The following is an 18,669-nucleotide window of genomic DNA, read 5'->3' on the forward strand; positions in this document are numbered from 1 at the left end:
AGTTTAGACCAAAAAGCTCTATTTTTGTCTCATCAGACCACATGACCTTCTCCCATTCCTCCTCTGGATCATCCAGATGGTCATTGGCAAACTTCAGACGGGCCTGGACATGCGCTGGCTTGAGCAGGGGGACCTTGCGTGCGCTGCAGGATTTTAATCCATGACGGCGTAGTGTGTTACTAATGGTTTTCTTTGAGACTGTGGTCCCAGCTCTCTTCAGGTCATTGACCAGGTCCTGCCGTGTAGTTCTGGGCTGATCCCTCACCTTCCTCATGATCATTGATGCCACACGAGGTGAGATCTTGCATGGAGCCCCAGACCGAGGGTGATTGACCGTCATCTTGAACTTCTTCCATTTTCTAATAATTGCGCCAACAGTTGTTGCCTTCTCACCAAACTGCTTGCCTATTGTCCTGTAGCCCATCCCAGCCTTGTGCAGGTCTATAATTTTATCCCTGATGTCCTTACACAGCTCTCTGGTCTTGGCCATTGTGGAGAGGTTGGAGTCTGTTTGATTGAGTGTGTGGACAGGTGTCTTTTTATACAGGTAACGAGTTCAAACAGGTGCAGTTAATACAGGTAATGAGTGGAGAACAGGAGGGCTTCTTAAAGAAAAACTAACAGGTCTGTGAGAGCAGGAATTCTTACTGGTTGGTAGGTGATCAAATACTTATGTCATGCAATAAAATGCAAATTAATTACTTAAAAATCATACAATGTGATTTTCTGGATTTTTGTAAAAATTACAGACCTCTACATGCTTTGCGGGTAGGAAAACCTGCAAAATCGGCAGTGTATCAAATACTTGTTCTCCCCACTGTATGTCATTGTTATATTCTTTACTTGGAATCTTGCTTAACACACGAAGGCAGAAGGTCATTGTCTGGGTATGCATGTATATGTGTGTGTGTGACCCTAACTGGTTTAATGAAAGCTATGGGAATGAAACAATGGCTGCCTTTAAACACCAGATAGCTGCAGAGAGGAGAGGAAATTGAATGGATGAACCAACGAAAAGTCCTTGAGGAAAAAAAATGGCCATTCTCCACTCTCAATGTCTCTGTATGCACTATTGATACAGCCAATTGCTTTATGCATGTGGTTGATTGCTTTGTGCATGCTTGTGTGGGTGGGTGGGTGTTGGTGTACCAATTGATTTGTGTTTGCCTGTCCTAGATTCTCTCATTTTATAAACTATTATCCATTATCAACAACATACATGTGACTGGTCTAGCTTAGCGATAGAGCTGCCCGCTTCAGACCACATGTACTGGCCCTGGAGACAGGTTTCGGTCTGCCGTCCACCTCCAACTTTCATCCCTCTCAACTGTCTCCCCCTCTCAAGATCTGTCAATCTCTGTAAAAAAAAATCTATATATATAAAAAAAGCAATAAAATACAGAATTATGTTTACATAAGTGTGTATGCATTTGACATGGTTTCTGTGTGAGTGTATGTGTTCTGACTAAGCTGTGTTCTCTGTCTCACCAGGGCTCCACGCTTTAAGGGCTACCAGCAGCAGGACAGCCAGGAGCTGCTCCATTACCTACTGGACTCCATAAGAGTAGAGGAGACTAAGGTGAGACTATAGACCCACATTACAAAGACCACATCCTTCTTCCACTCAGCCTAGTACCATGGCTCCCTCTCTGTGCCAGTGGCCGTGTTTGAGATCCACACTGACTGAGCAGACTGACCGATCTACAAATCGTAATGAGTAGTTATTTAGGATGCCTTTTTTTTCTTCTTTGTTGTAGATCAGTCAAGTGACTGAGCAGAATGTATGCTCTCAAACACACCCTGTGTCTCGTGAAGTATGAGCATGGTGACATAAAGCCCTTACTCTATGTGAACGGTGTCTATGATACCAGCAGCCAAGCTACATGTAGGGTGGTGTCCAAGCTAGTAGGAGTACGCAAAAGAACAGGCAATGTTTTGATTGCAATTGAGAAGCACACTTCAATCGCCAACGGAGAGCAGGCTGAAAGCCATGGAAGACATTCACCTGTGTGCTTGTGGATGACAGTGTGCAGGGTCTGGTCTTTGCCTTTGCTCCTCGGCCAGCCATTGTCTTTTAACCTTATGGTACCATATTTTCTGGCAAGTGCAGACTGTCTCCCCCCCTCGTTCAGCAATTAGGGGGAGCCCACCATCACTGTGGGCCCGGCCCAGGGCTGAGTCAGTTGGCCCCTCGGCCCCACCAGCGGCTCAGCCAGCCCCAAAAAGAGAGGAGAGTAGCGGGTGTGGAGTGGTCAGCCCGGGGCCTGGGACAGGGGGACAAGGGTACAGGCTGGGACTCCCCCCTGGTTCTTTTTAAACTTGTGAACACTGACAGTTGTGCCACTTACTGGACTTGCAAGTGGCACGACGGGCGTCATTGTGTGATCTGGGAAACGCGCAGCTGTGGGTCGCCCCATTGTGCTGGAGGGTCACCCCCCCTCCCCCGCTCAAATCAGGGAGTCCGGGAGGGAGGGGTGAAGGGGGGAGCTGGCCCTATTCATACATTCATTATACATTATAGGTTTGTTCATTATACATTTGTTTATCCCATGTGTTGTGTTGTTTTTGTCGCACTGCTTTGCTTTGTCTTGGCCAGGTCGCAGTTGTAAATGATAACTTGTTCTCAACTGGCCTACCTGGTTAAATAAAGGTGAAATAATAAAAAATGTTTTTTTTTTAAAACATACACTCCAACGTACGCTTATGCATTTTACATCTACTGTCTGAAGAATTTACAATACATTTACCTGCAAGAAGGTGTAATGGGTTCGTACTCAAAAAGATGTTCGCGTGGAGCTTGCTTCATTCGATTTCTTCAATTATTTTCACTGCATCAGGGATAGCATACACAGACATTTCACTGCATCAGGGATAGCATACACAAACGTTTCACTGCATCGGGGACAGCGTGCACAAACGTTTCACTGCATCGGGGACAGCGTGCACAGACGTTTCACTGCATCGGGGACAGCGTGCACAGACGTTTCACTGCATCGGGGACAGCGTGCACAGACGTTTCACTGCATCGGGGACAGCGTGCACAGACGTTTCACTGCATCGGGGACAGCGTGCACAGACGTTTCACTGCATCGGGGACAGCGTGCACAGACGTTTCACTGCATCGGGGACAGCGTGCACAGACGTTTCACTGCATCGGGGACAGCGTGCACAGACGTTTCACTGCATCGGGGACAGCGTGCACAGACGTTTCACTGCATCGGGGACAGCGTGCACAGACGTTTCGGCTTTACAGCCTTCAGTGTGTAGGTAACATTTTATTTTAATTCAAAACAGCATTTGTAAAGAACAGCCAATGTGCAGCAGTTGCTTCTGATCAGGCTTGCCACTCATCTGCCATAAATTGACCTGCACAGCATACGCAACCCAACAAATATTGTATAAACATCATCTTGACACGTACACGTTTTATTTACTCAGAAAGGAATTGTAGGTACACTCATCGTGTTTAGCTTGCGCCAACTCAAATGTCCTCAACTGCACGGAATCAGCCCAAACAAACGTGCAATAAAACACACACACACTCTCTGAGTAACTGGCCATTTCTCCCATAGCCTGTCAACACCAACATAGGAGGCCCAAGTATTTGTGTTGATTGGCCATTTAGTCTAAATATGCTAATTGCACACAGTCAATTATCACCAATTAGCTGAGACGTTAGGTAATGCTCCCTCTCAGGGCATGGCCTGTCCTTCTTGGCCCATCTTAATTTAGTTTACACCCCTCCAACCTTTCCTTTCTCACCCCCCTTCCCTTACCCTGAGCCTACACACTGTTACTTTGGGTAGGGGGGTTCAGTGGTGGGGGGGGATCCTGCTGGTGATTAATTAGTGTGGGGCTCAGCCGGGTCTGACTGACTAGGGAGAGGAGTATAGGAGGGGTGCAGGGGGGCTGCAGAGCTGGGATTAACCAGGTTTTTGACCTAAATAGCCAGTCCAGTGCGTGGGTCCGGGGACAATAGGGGCGACTAGTCGGGTCCACAGACACAGACCACGGCCAATTATCTATTGATTGGTGCTTTGCTGTGTTTGGTGCCTCTACTTCTACTAGCCGACACACTCGCTGACCATGTCACCTTCAATCACTGCCCACGGCCCCGCCACCGAGACTGTCAGAGACGGCTGGCTGACACACTCCCCACACATGCGCAGTGTACACACACACACACACACACACACGAAGTACACACACGGCCGCTGTGTACACACACAAACACACACAGGTGAAGTACACATACACACACATACAAAGTACACACACGGCCGCTGTGTACACACGCAGTACATGCACACATGGTGCACACACACATACAGAGAGCTCTGGAAGAAGTGTGTATTTGTTTACTAATGTGTATTTACTAATGTGTATTTACAAACGCACTATCATTTTTGTAGTGATTTCAATTCCTTGGCTTCCCATGGTAGCTCTTATATAAATCCCCCTTTGTTGTATAAAACCTCCATTTTGTAGTCCTTCATTTTTCTATCTACTTAAGTTGGCATTTATATGAGATCAATGTAGTGTTTGACATTCCCAGCGGATCAAAGCGGGCATTCTGAAATCCTTCAACAACCCCACAGAGAAGACTGCAGATGATGAGACCAAACGCCAAGTCAAAGGTTCCTGTTCCATTCTGACCCTCAGTAGTTTTGACCTAAATCAGTAGCACCATCTCGTGGCAGCTTTATGTACTGTTCAATGGCTTACTTACTATGGAAGAGTTCCTCAACCAAAGGAACCACAAAGCATGTTTCATGATAAAACATAGGCATTGATTAAAGTACATTTTATTCTGAATGGTTGTAGCTGAACTTTGCTGTTTTTATTTGCTTAACCTTTATTTCCTCTTATCTCAGCATACGGGAAGGAGGGTGTGAAGATGAACTTTGTGGATCGCATCTTTGTGGGGGAGTTGACCAACACCATCATGTGTGAGGAGTGTGAGCATGTAAGTGATTCATTGCCTGTCCCTTATGGTTATGGTTACTGGAATCTAGGTGTGTGTGTGTGGTCAACCACTGAACAGTTTGGCTGTATTCCTTAATACTTAATGGTGATTAATCATAGAACTATAGTTATAATAATAATAATATACGCCATTTAGCAGATGCTTTTATCCAAAGCGACTTACAATCATGCAAAATATATTTTATGTACGGCTGACCCTGGGAATCGAACCCACAATCCTGGTGTTGCAAGTGCTGAGCCATTTGTTTTGTGTGTGTCATACACAGTTAAAGCATTTTAAACCACTTCTCAATGAGCAGCGTTCACATTTCAGTAAGACTGTAGTTGTTCTCAGCTGAAAGCCAGGACATACTTTGATTGTGAGTGACATGGGTGCCTGTCCTCTGTCTCCCTCAGATCTCCACAGTGAAGGAAGCCTTCATTGACATCTCTCTGCCCATCATTGAGGAGCGGGTGAGCATATCTTTGCATTAGTTTTGCAATAGTGTTCCAGTCCAGAATACTGCTTCTGCCATGTTGGTCATATGTGATAAGTGTACAGTATGTTGGTTTCATCTCTATCTTTGTGTCATGTCCTGGTGCTGTTCAGATGTCCAAGCCGTCCAACCCGGGCAGGACTGGGAAGAGCAGTCGGGAGCAAGAAGCTCACGTCTCCCCCGGTGGCGAGATGCTTTCCGCAGTGCTCGATAAGAACAGCAGGAAACTTAGCGGACAGGTGTGTGTGTGTTCTTTGTGTAAGTGTAGTTTGAGTCAGTGGGTGGGTGTGTTTTGCTGACTGTGTGTGTCTACCTCCCTCAGAAGCAGCAGCAGGGCCAGAAGTCCCCTGGCTCTGTGGAGGAGAAGGGGGCAGACAGCCCCTCGGACCACCCCGAGGAGGAGTCCCCCTCCGTAATGGCCCGTGCCGCAGGAGGTTCCAAAATGGCCGCCACCAGCAGCCTATCGGACGGCAGTGATAAAGACTCGGGACCTCAGGGCAGCAGCAACGACGCCGACAGCGAGGCCTCGGAGAGCGAGTGGACCCCCTGGCACCCCTCGGGCCACAGCCATGGTGGCAGAGGGTCCACCCCTACCCAGTCTCCCACCCCGCCTGCCCTCTCCCCCAGGACCCAGCAGGGTGGTGCTGGGGAGCAGCTGGTCAGTGCAGTGCATAAGATGAACCTGGGCCCTGATTCAGGGGACTCACCCTCCACACACTGTCCTGAGGACCAGGGGGAGCCCCAGCCTCAACATCCTCAACAGTCTCCTCACTCCCACCACCAGGGGGCATTCAAGGCACTGTCCCACAGCTACACGCCCTGCTCCAAGGAGTGCTCCGTTCAGTCCTGCCTTCACCAGTTCACCTCGGTGGAGCTTCTGATGGGCAACAACAAGCTGTTGTGCGAGAGCTGCACAGACCGCCGGCAGAAACAACTGCGGAAGAGCACCTCAGTGGGTTAGTAAAACACATACACCGTTTGATAGAGAACTTGTGCAGGTTTGAAAGATATAATGTATTTTTTTATTTAACAAGGCAAGTCATTTAAGAACAAATTCTTATTTACAATGACGGTCTACCCCGGCCAAACCCGGACGACTCTGGGCCAATTGTGCGCCGCCCTATGGGACTCCCAATCACGGCCGGATGTGATACAGCCTGGATTTGAACAAGGGACTGTAGTGACGCCTCTTGCATTGAGATGCAGTGCGCTGTGCCACTCGGGAGCTCTGGAGAACCACTGTTGTTAAAGACAATTTGTTGAGATTCTGACCTGATAGTGACAGCAGTAGGTGTTATGGAAATGCATGGCTATTCGGCACCTATCCATGTCATGCATTTACACAGATATTCAAATGCAGACATTTAGGCTACGCTGACTTGTATCAGGCAGAGCAATCATGTATTTGAAAAATTCCCATTCACAAAGTGACATTGTGGTGTCTGTATGTGCTTACAGACAGTGGTGTAAAGTACTTAAGTACAAGTACTTTAAAGCACTACTTAAGTCGTTTTTTTAGGGAATCTGAACTTTACTTAACTATTTAACCTGTCTGGGAACGTGGGACGCTTGCCACCCTAGTCAACAGCCAGTGGAATCGCGTCGCGCGAAATAAAAAAACCTCATAAATGCTATAACTTCAATTTGTCAAACATATGACTATTTTACACCATTTTATAGATACACCTCTCCTGAATCGAACCACGTTGTCCGATTTCAAAAAGGCTTTACAGCAAAAGCAAAACATTAGATTATGTTAGGAGAGTACCCTGCCAAAAAAAATCACACTGCCATTTTCAAAGCAACTAGATGCATCACAAATACCCAAAACACAGCTAAATGCAGCACTAACCTTTGACAATCTTCATCAGATGACACTCCTAGGACATCATGTTACACAATACATGCATTTTTTGTTCGATAAAGTTCATATTTATATACACTGCTCAAAAAAATAAAGGGAACACTAAAATAACACATCCTAGATCTGAATGAATGAAATAATCTTATTAAATACTTTTTTCTTTACATAGTTGAATGTGCTGACAACAAAATCACACAAAAATAATCAATGGAAATCCAATTTATCAACCCATGGAGGTCTGGATTTGGAGTCACACTCAAAATTAAAGTGGAAAACCACACTACAGGCTGATCCAACTTTGATGTAATGTCCTTAAAACAAGTCAAAATGAGGCTCAGTAGTGTGTGTGGCCTCCACGTGCCTGTATGACCTCCCTACAACGCCTGGGCATGCTCCTGATGAGGTGGCGTATGGTCTCCTGAGGGATCTCCTCCCAGACCTGGACTAAAGCATCCGCCAACTCCTGGACAGTCTGTGGTGCAACGTGGCGTTGGTGGATGGAGCGAGACATGATGTCCCAGATGTGCTCAATTGGATTCAGGTCTGGGGAACGGGCGGGCCAGTCCATAGCATCAATGCCTTCCTCTTGCAGGAACTGCTGACACACTCCAGCCACATGAGGTCTAGCATTGTCTTGCATTAGGAGGAACCCAGGGCCAACCGCACCAGCCTATGGTCTCACAAGGTGTCTGAGGATCTCATCTCGGTACCTAATGGCAGTCAGGCTACCTCTGGCGAGCACATGAAGGGCTGTGCGGCCCCCCAAAGAAATGCCACTCCACACCATGACTGACCCACTGCCAAACCGGTCATGCTGGAGGATGTTGCAGGCAGCAGAACGTTCTCCATGGCGTCTCCAGACTCTGTCACGTCTGTCACATGTGCTCAGTGTGAACCTGCTTTCATCTGTAAAGAGCATGGGGCGCCAGTGGCGAATTTGCCAATCTTGGTGTTCTCTGGCAAATGCCAAACGTCCTGCACGGTGTTGGGCTGTAAGCACAACCCCCACCTGGGGACGTCGGGCCCTCATACCACCCTCATGGAGTCTGTTTCTGACCGTTTGAGCAGACACATGCACATTTCTGGCCTGCTGGAGGTCATTTTGCAGGGCTCTGGCAGTGTTCCTCCTGCTCCTCCTTGCACAAAGGCGGAGGTAGCGGTCCTGCTGCTGGGTTGTTGCCCTCCTATGGTCTCCTCCACGTCTCCTGATGTACTGGCCTGTCTCCTGGTAGTGCCTCCATGCTCTGGACACTACGCTGACAGACACAGCAAACCTTGCCACAGCTCGCATTGATGTGCCATCCTGGATGAGCTGCACTACCTGAGCCACTTGTGTGGGTTGTAGACTCCGTCTCATGCTACCACTAGAGTGAAAGCACCGCCAGCATTCAAAAGTGACCAAAACATCAGCCAGGAAGCATAGGAACTGAGAAGTGGTCTGTGGTCACCACCTGCAGAACCACTCCTTTATTGGGGGTGTCTTGCTAATTGCCTATAATTTCCACCTGTTGTCTATTCCATTTGCACAACAGCATGTGAAATTTATTGTCAATCAGTGTTGCTTCCTAAGTGGACAGTTTGATTTCACAGAAGTGTGATTGACTTGGCGTTACATTGTGTTGTTTAAGTGTTCCCTTTATTTTTTTGAGCAGTGTATAAAAACAGCATTTTACATCGGCGCGTGACGTTCAGAAAATATTTTCCCTCAAATGCTTCCGGTGAATCAGCGCTACAATTTACAAAATTACTAATCGAAAACATTGTTAAAATGTAATATTGTCATTCAAAGAATTATAGATTAACATCTCGTGAATGCAACCGCATTGCCAGATTTAAAAATAACTTCACTGGGAAATCACACTTTGCAATAAACGACGTGGTATGCTCAGAAAAATAGGCTAGGCGATACATGTTAGCGCCATCTTGGAACCATCTAAAATCAAAAATACTATTGTTAATATTCCCTTACCTTTGATTATCTTCATCAGAAGGCACTTCCAGGAATCCCAGGTCCACAACAAATGTAGTTTTGTTCGAAAAAGTTAATAATTTATGTCCCAATAGTTCCTTCTTGTTAGCGCGTTCCGAAGGCTACTCGTAATGTACTGAAGCGCGCGGGACTTGACGTCACGAATGTGCAAAACAAATATATTTACGTTCGTTCAAACATGTCAAACGTTGTATAACCTGTTAGGGCTAGGGGGCAGTATTTGCACGGCTGGATAATTTTTTTTTACCCGATTTAATCTGGTTACTAATCCTACCCAGTAACTAGAATATGCATATACTTATTATATATGGATAGAAAACACTCTAAAGTTTCTAAAACTGTTTGAATGGTGTCTGTGAGTATAACAGAACTCATTTGGCAGGCAAAACCCTGAGACATTTTCTGACAGGAAGTGGATACCTGATGTGTTGTATTACCTTTAAACCTATCCCATTGAAAAACACAGGGGCTGAGGAATATTTTGGCACTTCCTATTGCTTCCACTAGATGTCACCAGCCTTTACAAAGTGTTTTGAGTCTTCTGGAGGGAGATCTGACCGAACAAGAGCCATGGAACGATGATGGCCCATTAGACACCTGGCGCGCGAGTTCATGTTGGGTACCCTCGTTCCAATACGTTATAAAAGAGTATGCATTCGTCCACCTTGAATATTATCCATGTTCTGGTTAAAAAAGGCCCTAATGATTTATGCTATACAACGTTTGACATGTTTGAACGAACGTAAATATATTTTTTCCCCTCGTTCATGACGAGAAGTCCGGCTGGCTTAGATCATGTGCTAACAAGACGGAGATTTTTGGACATAAATGATGAGCTTTTTTGAACAAAACTACATTCGTTATGGACCTGTGATACCTGGAAGTGACATCTGATGAAGAGAATCAAAGGTAATGGATTATTTACATAGTATTTTCGATTTTAGATCTCCCCAACATGACGTCTAGTCTGTATCGCAACGCGTATTTTTCTGGGCGCAGTGCTCAGATTATTGCAAAGTGTGATTTCCCAGTAAGGTTATTTTTAAATCTGGCAAGTTGATTGCGTTCAAGAGATGTAAATCTATAATTCTTTAAATGACAATATAATATTTTACCAATGTTTTCTAATTTTAATTATTTAATTTGTGGTGTTGACTTGACTGCCGGTTATTGGAGGGAAACGATTTCCTCAACATCAATGCCATAGTAAAACGCTGTTTTTGGACATAAATATGAACTTGATAGAACTAAAAATGCATGCATTGTCTAACATAATGTCCTAGGAGTGTCATCTGATGGAGATTGTAAAAGGTTAGTGCATCATTTTAGCTGGTTTTATGGTTTTGGTGACCCTGTCTTTGAATTGACAAAACATTACACACAACTCTTGTAAATGTACTGTCCTAACATACTCTAAATTTATGCTTTCGCCGTAAAACCTTTTTGAAATCGTAAAACGTGGTTAGATTAAGGAGATGTTTATCTTTCAAAGGGTGTAAAATAGTTGTATGTTTGAAAAATTTGAATTTTGACATTTATTTGGATTCAAATTTGCCGCTCTTGAAATGCACCTGCTGTTGATGGAGTGCACCACGGGGGGGACGCTAGCGTCCCACCTAGCCCATAGAGGATAACATAAATCTTTAGGGCCTTTTTCAACCAGAGCTTCAATAATATTCAAGGTTGACGATTGCATTGTCTTACTAAACGTTTCGGAACAAAAGGGTTCCCATGGGCGCCCGCGTCATAGTAGTAATGGCCCTCCCCCTGTGACCAACTTCCCAAGCCTCTCTTTGGGTCCGTTTCTACCATAGAAGACTCAAACCACTTTGTAAAGACTGTTGACATCTAGTGGAAGCCTTAGGAAGTGCTAAATGATTAATAAGTCCCTGTGTGTTTCAATGGCAAAGGTTTGAAGTGATTCCACACATTAGATTTCCACTTCCTGTTAGGGTTTGTCTCAGGGTTTTGACTGCCATATGAGTTCTGTTATACTCACAGACACCATTCAAACAGTTTTAGAAACTTTAGAGTGTTTTCTATCCAAATCTAATTATATGCATATTCTAGTTACTGGGCAGGAGTAGTAACCAGATTAAATCGGGTATGTTTTTTATCCGGCCGTGCAAATATCTAACTTTTACTCCACTAAATGCCTAAGGAAAATAATGTACTTTTTACTCCATTGATTTTCAATAACACCCAAAAGTACTCTTTACATTTCAAATGGTTAGCAGGACTGGGAAATGGTTACTTTAAAGAATGTTTAAATGATTTATACTTTTTTATTTTAGCAATTACATTTACTTTTTAAGCTTAAGTGTATTTAAAACCAAATATTTTTTAGACTTTTGCTCAAGTAGTATTTTACTGTATGACTTTTACTCGAGTCATTTCTTATTAAGGTAGTTTTACCGAAGTATGAAAACTGTGTACATTTTGCACCGCTGCTTACAGAAAAGAAGTCTGACAAGGTGTACACCAGCGCTCGCAAACAGATGCTGATCTCTTCGCTGCCCCCGGTGGTCACTCTGCACCTCAAACGCTTCCATCAGGTTAGCATATTATGCATTATTGTACACATCTTTACGTTATAGTACATGATATATCATGTTCATGTGAATTACGTTGTGTTCTCCTGTTTATCTAAATTGTTGTGATCATGGTGTAGGCTATTACTGTGTCTTATTGTGTGTTGAGAACATTGGTGTTGATTGCGATTTTGATTGTGTGTGTGTGAAGGCAGGGATGAACCTACGAAAAGTCAACCGTCACGTCAACTTCCCTCTCATCCTGGACCTGGCTCCGTTCTGCTCGGCATCATGCAAGGTACTCACTATTCTTCACGTGAAAACAGGGACATTATCTTTACTAAAAACCTGAAATTAATGTGTCCTTGAACACCTGTTGCTCAAATTCTAAGTATTTGTGCTTGTTATGAATGGTTGAAATGCTACCAATAGCTTACATGCTCCTGTTTCTGTCTGAGCTCTTGGCACTGCTCAATGTCTCATCCTGAGTGCATTCATGTGTGTGTTTCTATTTGGGCAGAACCTGGTGGCGGGGGAGCGTGTGCTCTACAGCCTGTATGGCATCGTGGAACACAGCGGGTCGATGCGCGGGGGCCACTACACAGCATGCGTAAAGGTCCGCTGGCCCCAGAGGAGAACCGAGCAGCCACACCGCAGAAACATGGCAGGTAAAAAACAGTCTCTTTCTGTCTGTCCATAAAATACACTCTATTCCTTTACCAATTTTGCCTTAAGAGTCTTATGTCAATACGTTAACATAAAAAAATATATATATATATCGACCAAAGCATGGAATTGTATGATTGTAAAAAGTATGTGTCGCTTATACATACAAACGCACTGTATTTGTGTGAAGGCCTCACTCCGCGTAACCTTGAAGGCGGCATTTATGAGAGAAAAAGCACTGTAGTGTGTATATAGATGTCCAGCGTTATATAGATGTATTTTCTCCTTTCCATACTCAAGGAAAGCGCCTGCCATTCAGCGACACTCAACTATAATCAAAATGTCTTTGTGACAGTGGTCTGTGTGAGCAGTTGTCCTCGCTGGTAATTAACTAGTATAGAACTTGAGGTGACATTGTCTTGGCAGCATTGGTGAGCCACCGCAGAGAGGTCAAAGGGACCTCGGTACTCACTGTTAGAGTCTGTCTCCATCAAATGGCAACGCCGCTGTCATCCACCATCCATCTCCTCATGTCAACACATCCCTTCTTACAACGCTCATCTTTTTTTCCCCTCTTATTTTCTTCTCACTGCTTTTCTCTTTCTCTTCAATACATGTTTTCCTCACCCTGCTGTAACCTTCCGTCAGGTAAAGGCTGAAATACACTACACGACTTTTGCCCGGTCTGCGGGCACTAACCATCAGAGAACCTCTCATGTTTAACAATTCAGTCAACCCAAATCGTAGTGTACACCTGGTGGCCTCCACGGTGGTACAATTAGAGAACTCACACTTGGCGATAATGACTGATTTACGGCCGACTATATTTTCAAATTATCCGGACACCGTAAGTGCCCTTGAGAGCCTTCAACCGCAAATTGGGTATGCGATACACTTTTACGGCTGTGGCGTTAAGTTTTACCTACGGTTTGCTCCGATCTCCTCCGATATTGAAAAATGCTCCAGGATCCTGTAGATCAGGTTAAAAACCTGTAATGTCCGCCCATTTTAAGTTTAAAATAGACTTAGTGCAAACACTAAGAGTTTAGGGGCTTGTAAGTCAGCATTTCACTGTAAGCATTTCACCTGTTGTATTCGGCGCATGTGACTAATAACATTTGATTTGTTAGAATTATGAAACAGGCTTGGTCTAATTTGTCTTACCTACATACCGGTGTTGCTATGAACATGTCTTTACTGTGTTTCAGGTCCAAGGGAAGCAGGCAGTGCCACACAGGGTCAGTGGGTTTATGTAAGTGACACCAATGTCCATGCGGTACCAGAATCCAGGGTCCTCAACTCTCAAGCCTACCTGCTGTTCTACGAGGAGATGCTGTGACTGCCAGAGCACGGAGCTGCCCAACAATCATTGGTCTCAGGAGACAGAGGAAGAGGGAAAAAGAGAGAGAGACCTGCTTTGGGTATACCTCTCTCTAAACTTTGACTCCCAAGAGCATGAAACGAGGCATGCACTACATGATGGGATCGGTAGGCCATCAGGGACATAAAGCTACCTTGATGTATACTGGACTGCTCAGCATTGAAGGGTCACCACACTGGTCCACTTACTGAACGTCCCCATACAGTTGCTGAAAGAGAGTGAGTGAGAGAGTGGCAGAATAGTATGTTTAATTAAATGTACAAAACAAATGCTATGTTATTTATATTTTACAGCCTGCTGTGGTGAATACGAATTGTATTTTTTGTAGATCTTGCGAATGTGTGACTATCATTAAATGGTGATTGCCAAAGAATTTTTGGTAAGAGAAATGATATAAAATTATGGAGAACATATACAAAAGACTTAAGTACCAAAATAATGTGATCTCAAACTATTCCTGAAAGGAGAGGTCCATAATGGGGCAGGCCATCCGAGTGTGTTTCAGACAATACATTACTGTGTTGGTCGGCACAGTTTTTTTCAAATCCTAGTTCTATTAAATATGCACACTGGTGCACAAACAATCTCTAACCACACAAATACAGACACATTGTGATGTTTAACAAAGGGACATTGCTACATGTATGATTGCCAGCTCTCCGGACAATAAACAATTGTTTTCATTTCATTTGTCTTTTTATCCCATATTTTCTGCTGTAGGTAAACTAAAGGCAGTGAATGTGTTGATGAATCTTGGGATTCAAATGTGTCTCACCATTTATGATTATTGTTCTGCAAATATTTTTTGTGGGGAATGAAATGGAGATATTTTATCTGTCGATTGTTGGGAAATTGCCAAATTATTCTGGTCAAGTGAGGGATTACTGTAAGTAAAGATACAGTTGAATTTTTTTTTTTTCTCAAAACAAATAACTACTCAGTGCCTACACTCTAGGATTATTATGCTTCTGCATGTTAAGAAATAATTACGGTGAACACATATTTGCTTACAGACAGCTTGTGTGAAATGATAATGCAAAGGCATGATCATTTGGTGTATTACCACAATACTAAACAATGTATGGATATGGTGCTACAGGGCTTTTCTTCAGGCTTTCTTTTCCTTCTGAAAATGTCAATCGATTTCAGTAAGGAACTCGGAACACCATTGGTTTATGTGAAATCATATATATCGAAGAGAATAAATCTATTTTATGAAATGGGAAGCCAACAAGGCTCAGCTTGCATGTTCTTATTTTGGGTGGATGTTTGAATCCTCTCTTTTCCCCCCCAACGGAAAGTACTTGATAGTGAACGAGTACGGCTGTTGTTTTTGCACTGGAATTTGTGTCATCCCTCTTTACTGTGTGAAGACGGTGCTGGCCATTAGTCAGGGGCTGTCACAGTGAATCCCATGGTGCCATATTCACTCTGTCGGTGGTGGCGATGTGCCATGACGGGTGCAAAGCAGTGCTGTTTGAGAAACATGTCGCGAGCTGGTGAAGAGGAGGTGGGTGTGGAATCAGGAAAAGGGCAATGTCTAAAAGCATCCCATCGTCCAACCTCCTGGTCCCGCACACTGTGACATCCCAATCACGCTGTTAAAACATTAAAGCAGAGTGTCAAGCCACCCACCAACAACACAGCACTTTTTTTTGGTTAAATGTATTTGGTCTATTTTTAAAAGCAGGGTCCCTTGCTTGGGGACATTCTCTTGAAGGATTAGATATGATTTTAATCTCAGTTAATGAAAGGGCCTGGTCCTCTTTCCTCTGTCACGGTGGTCATGGAAACCAGTGACAAGGGACCGCTGCAGTGTTCATCTCTTACAACAGTACAATACAAAGGGACAGTGCTCAGGCTCAGCTTAGCATTTAGTCACTGCCATGGAAGGCGGAAATAGAAGCGTGTCCCCTTCAAGCTTGGAAGCGTATTGCCTTCAGGACACTGGTCACATGGTACCAAGAGTTTGTTTCTGACTACCATGTTCTCTGTCAGCATCTGTGTTAGGCAGCCTACAGTACATGGGTGTTTAGTTTAGTCTATAGCATTTTTGTCTTGACTTGTTGCCATCTTGTGTTTCAAATGTTTATTTCAGAGGTTTTAGACAGAATCACAATACTGGACGGAATTCAATCAATTGAAGATGGGGGATTTTCGGATAGAGCCGATGTGCTCTGTCCCAGACAGTCCACCAGATGGCTGCATGCACTGGATACAGACAGCTGTTCGCCATTGGAACTGAACAGGGCCACGTGCAGTAGGAAAACATCCATCTTTTTAATAACCAACCACAAAAATGACAGAAATGACAGGCTACAGATCTTGACTGAGATCAATAAAAATGACCTTGTCTCGAATGCAACCAAGAGCTTAGGCCTACGGAAAGAGGGTAGACACAGATTGTATAATATGACTTCCATCTAACCTGGAGGAAAAAACAAAAAAATACTTTCCAATGGCATTGACTCTCATTGATAAAGATCATGCCAATAGCCTCAATTGACATCCTGTGTCCGTCGGTGCTCACTGGGCTCTTTCTCACTCTCTCTTTCCCCTCTGGTCATGGTCTCTATTTGGGTGCACTACCGAAAAAGGGAACTGAATGGGGAGGTTCAATTCTAAATGTATGTCCATCTATAATTACGATACAGATTTCTTTGTATTCGTATTTCTATACCCCCTTGTTCTCAGCTGCTTGCTAAATCTTGCTAAATAAGTTCAGGTCCCAAAAAATGTGAATGCAATAATTATTGATAAATTAAGTTATTTTGTATTCCTTTAATGTTCTTGCCAAGCAATGCATAATGTTTATCTTACAAATAACTGATGAAATATGTTATCAAAACCATTCCCCCTGAAAATAGATTACATTACATCGTTTAACAATATATCAAATGTTCTAATGTAATGTTTAGATGTTTCAAGTAAAATTTGTTTTAGTCCATGAGCCAGACCCCCAAATTTGGACCGTCAGGCTCACTTGAGGTGACAATGTCTCATAGTGATTTTCTTGAAGGTCTATGTCCAATGAGCTGGAAATGTGTGATAGCAGTGCAGCAATGGGAGCTTTCTGTGTGTTATCACGCTTTCTTTCATCTCTCCATCTTTTCTTTCATCTCTCCACTTTAAGACAATTCACTGTGTACAAGTCTAAATGAATGAAAGAATGAAATGAAAGAAACGTGAAAAATAATATTTTCATGTCATTCTTTAAAACGATGAGACAATTAATTTTATTTTATTTAACCTTCATTTAACTAGGCAAGTCAGTTAAGAACAAATTATTATTTACAATGATGGCCTAAAAAAAGGCCTCCTGCGGGGACGGGGGCTGGGATTAAAAATAATAGGACATAACACACAGCACGACAGGAGAGACACCACAACACTACATAAAGAGAGACCTAAAACAACAACATAGCATGGCAGCAACACATGACAACACAGCATGGTAGCGACACCCCATGACAACAGCATGGTAGAAACACAACATTGCAGCAGAAAAACATGGTAGCAGCACAAAACATGGTACAAACATTATTGGGCACAGACAACAGCACAAAGGCAAGAAGGTAGAGACAACAATATATCACGCGAAGCAGCCTCAACTGTCAGCAAAAGTGTCCATGATTGAGTCTTTGAATGAAGAGTTTGAGATAAAACTGTCCAGTTTGAGTATTTTTTGCAGCTCGTTCCAGTCGCTAGCTGCAGCGAACTGAAAAGATGAGCGACCCAGGGATGTGTGTGCTTTGGGGACATTTAACAGAATGTGACTGGCAGAACAGGTGTTGTATGTGGAGGATGAGGGCTGCAGTAGGTATCTCAGATAGGGGGGAGTGAGGCCTAAGAGGGTTTCATAAATGAGCATCAACCAGTGGGTCTTGCGATGGGTATACAGAGATTACCAGTTTACAGAGGAGTATAGAGTGCAGTGATGTGTCCTATAAGTAGCATTGGTGGCAAATCTGATAGGGTAAAATCTTAAATGTTTTTCTACTAATATTTGGCTATGACAAACAATGGTAGTATACAAGTTATTGCTCACGTATACCCCTTCATCAGATATCATTGGAAAGCTTAGATTCCCAGCTATCTATCAGACACATTTTCAGAATGTTCAGGTCAACAGAACTTTGACCTTGAGTCTAGGGTACATATCAGAATTACCTCTATAAATTGCTTTAAACAAGAATTCCTGGTTCATTTCAAAATGAGTTTCAAGTGGTTCTGAAAGGTCATGAAATTACCTTTCAAATGATATATAATTTAACCAACTTTGAAAGCCCCCGCTACAACCATTGTTTAAAAATTGCCCATATTGTGCCATTGACATTAGAATGTTAGAAGCTTAGCAATAGAATTCCATGTAGTAGGGCAGCTGTTTATGGATTGTAACTTTGGTGATATATGCAACACATTTTACACTCACAGCAAGATTTGTAGATACAGGGCCATCACAGGATTCATGCATTAGCCTTGTCAGAGCCTATCTTCTGTAGTGTATGGCAGCTCGATATACAAGTGCAATCCCTGTACAGGACACTATAGCAGGGCCTTGAACATATATTTCACATAGAAATTCAGTATCAAATCGTCACCTGTTTGGGGTCAGATACTGCTGAACATCTGAGCAAAAAAATCCACGCCCATGTTCTCCTGGCTGGAGTGAACTCAGATGAGAATCACACTTGTCAGTGTGGCAGTGCATCTGTGTGTGAGTGAGTGAGTATTGTCTGTAGCTTGTGAGGTGTGTAGACATATTCCCACTATTT

The 18,669-nt window shown here is 43.7% G+C and overlaps 1 protein-coding gene across 3 annotated transcripts in view; it reads left to right on the top strand.

The window, feature by feature from the left end:
* LOC106583983 (ubiquitin carboxyl-terminal hydrolase 45-like) overlaps positions 1 to 14,582 on the top strand; it is a 51,498-nt gene extending 36,916 nt beyond the window's left edge. For 2 of the 3 annotated variants that reach the window (XM_014168726.3, XM_014168723.3), the window contains exons 9-18: positions 1,492 to 1,579; positions 4,556 to 4,637; positions 4,875 to 4,966; positions 5,383 to 5,439; positions 5,576 to 5,701; positions 5,785 to 6,418; positions 11,774 to 11,871; positions 12,059 to 12,145; positions 12,368 to 12,515; positions 13,722 to 14,582. In XM_014168726.3, the coding sequence (XP_014024201.1) occupies positions 1,492 to 1,579; positions 4,556 to 4,637; positions 4,875 to 4,966; positions 5,383 to 5,439; positions 5,576 to 5,701; positions 5,785 to 6,418; positions 11,774 to 11,871; positions 12,059 to 12,145; positions 12,368 to 12,515; positions 13,722 to 13,852 (1,543 nt within the window). In that variant the 3' untranslated portion in view covers positions 13,853 to 14,582. The other variant, XM_082963582.1, reaches the window with a different exon arrangement.
* The last annotated feature ends 4,087 nt before the right edge of the window (positions 14,583 to 18,669 follow it).

This window comes from Salmo salar, chromosome 02, assembly GCF_965601325.2.
Source record: "Salmo salar chromosome 02, fSalSal1, whole genome shotgun sequence".
Taxonomy (NCBI): Eukaryota; Metazoa; Chordata; class Actinopteri; order Salmoniformes; family Salmonidae; genus Salmo; species Salmo salar.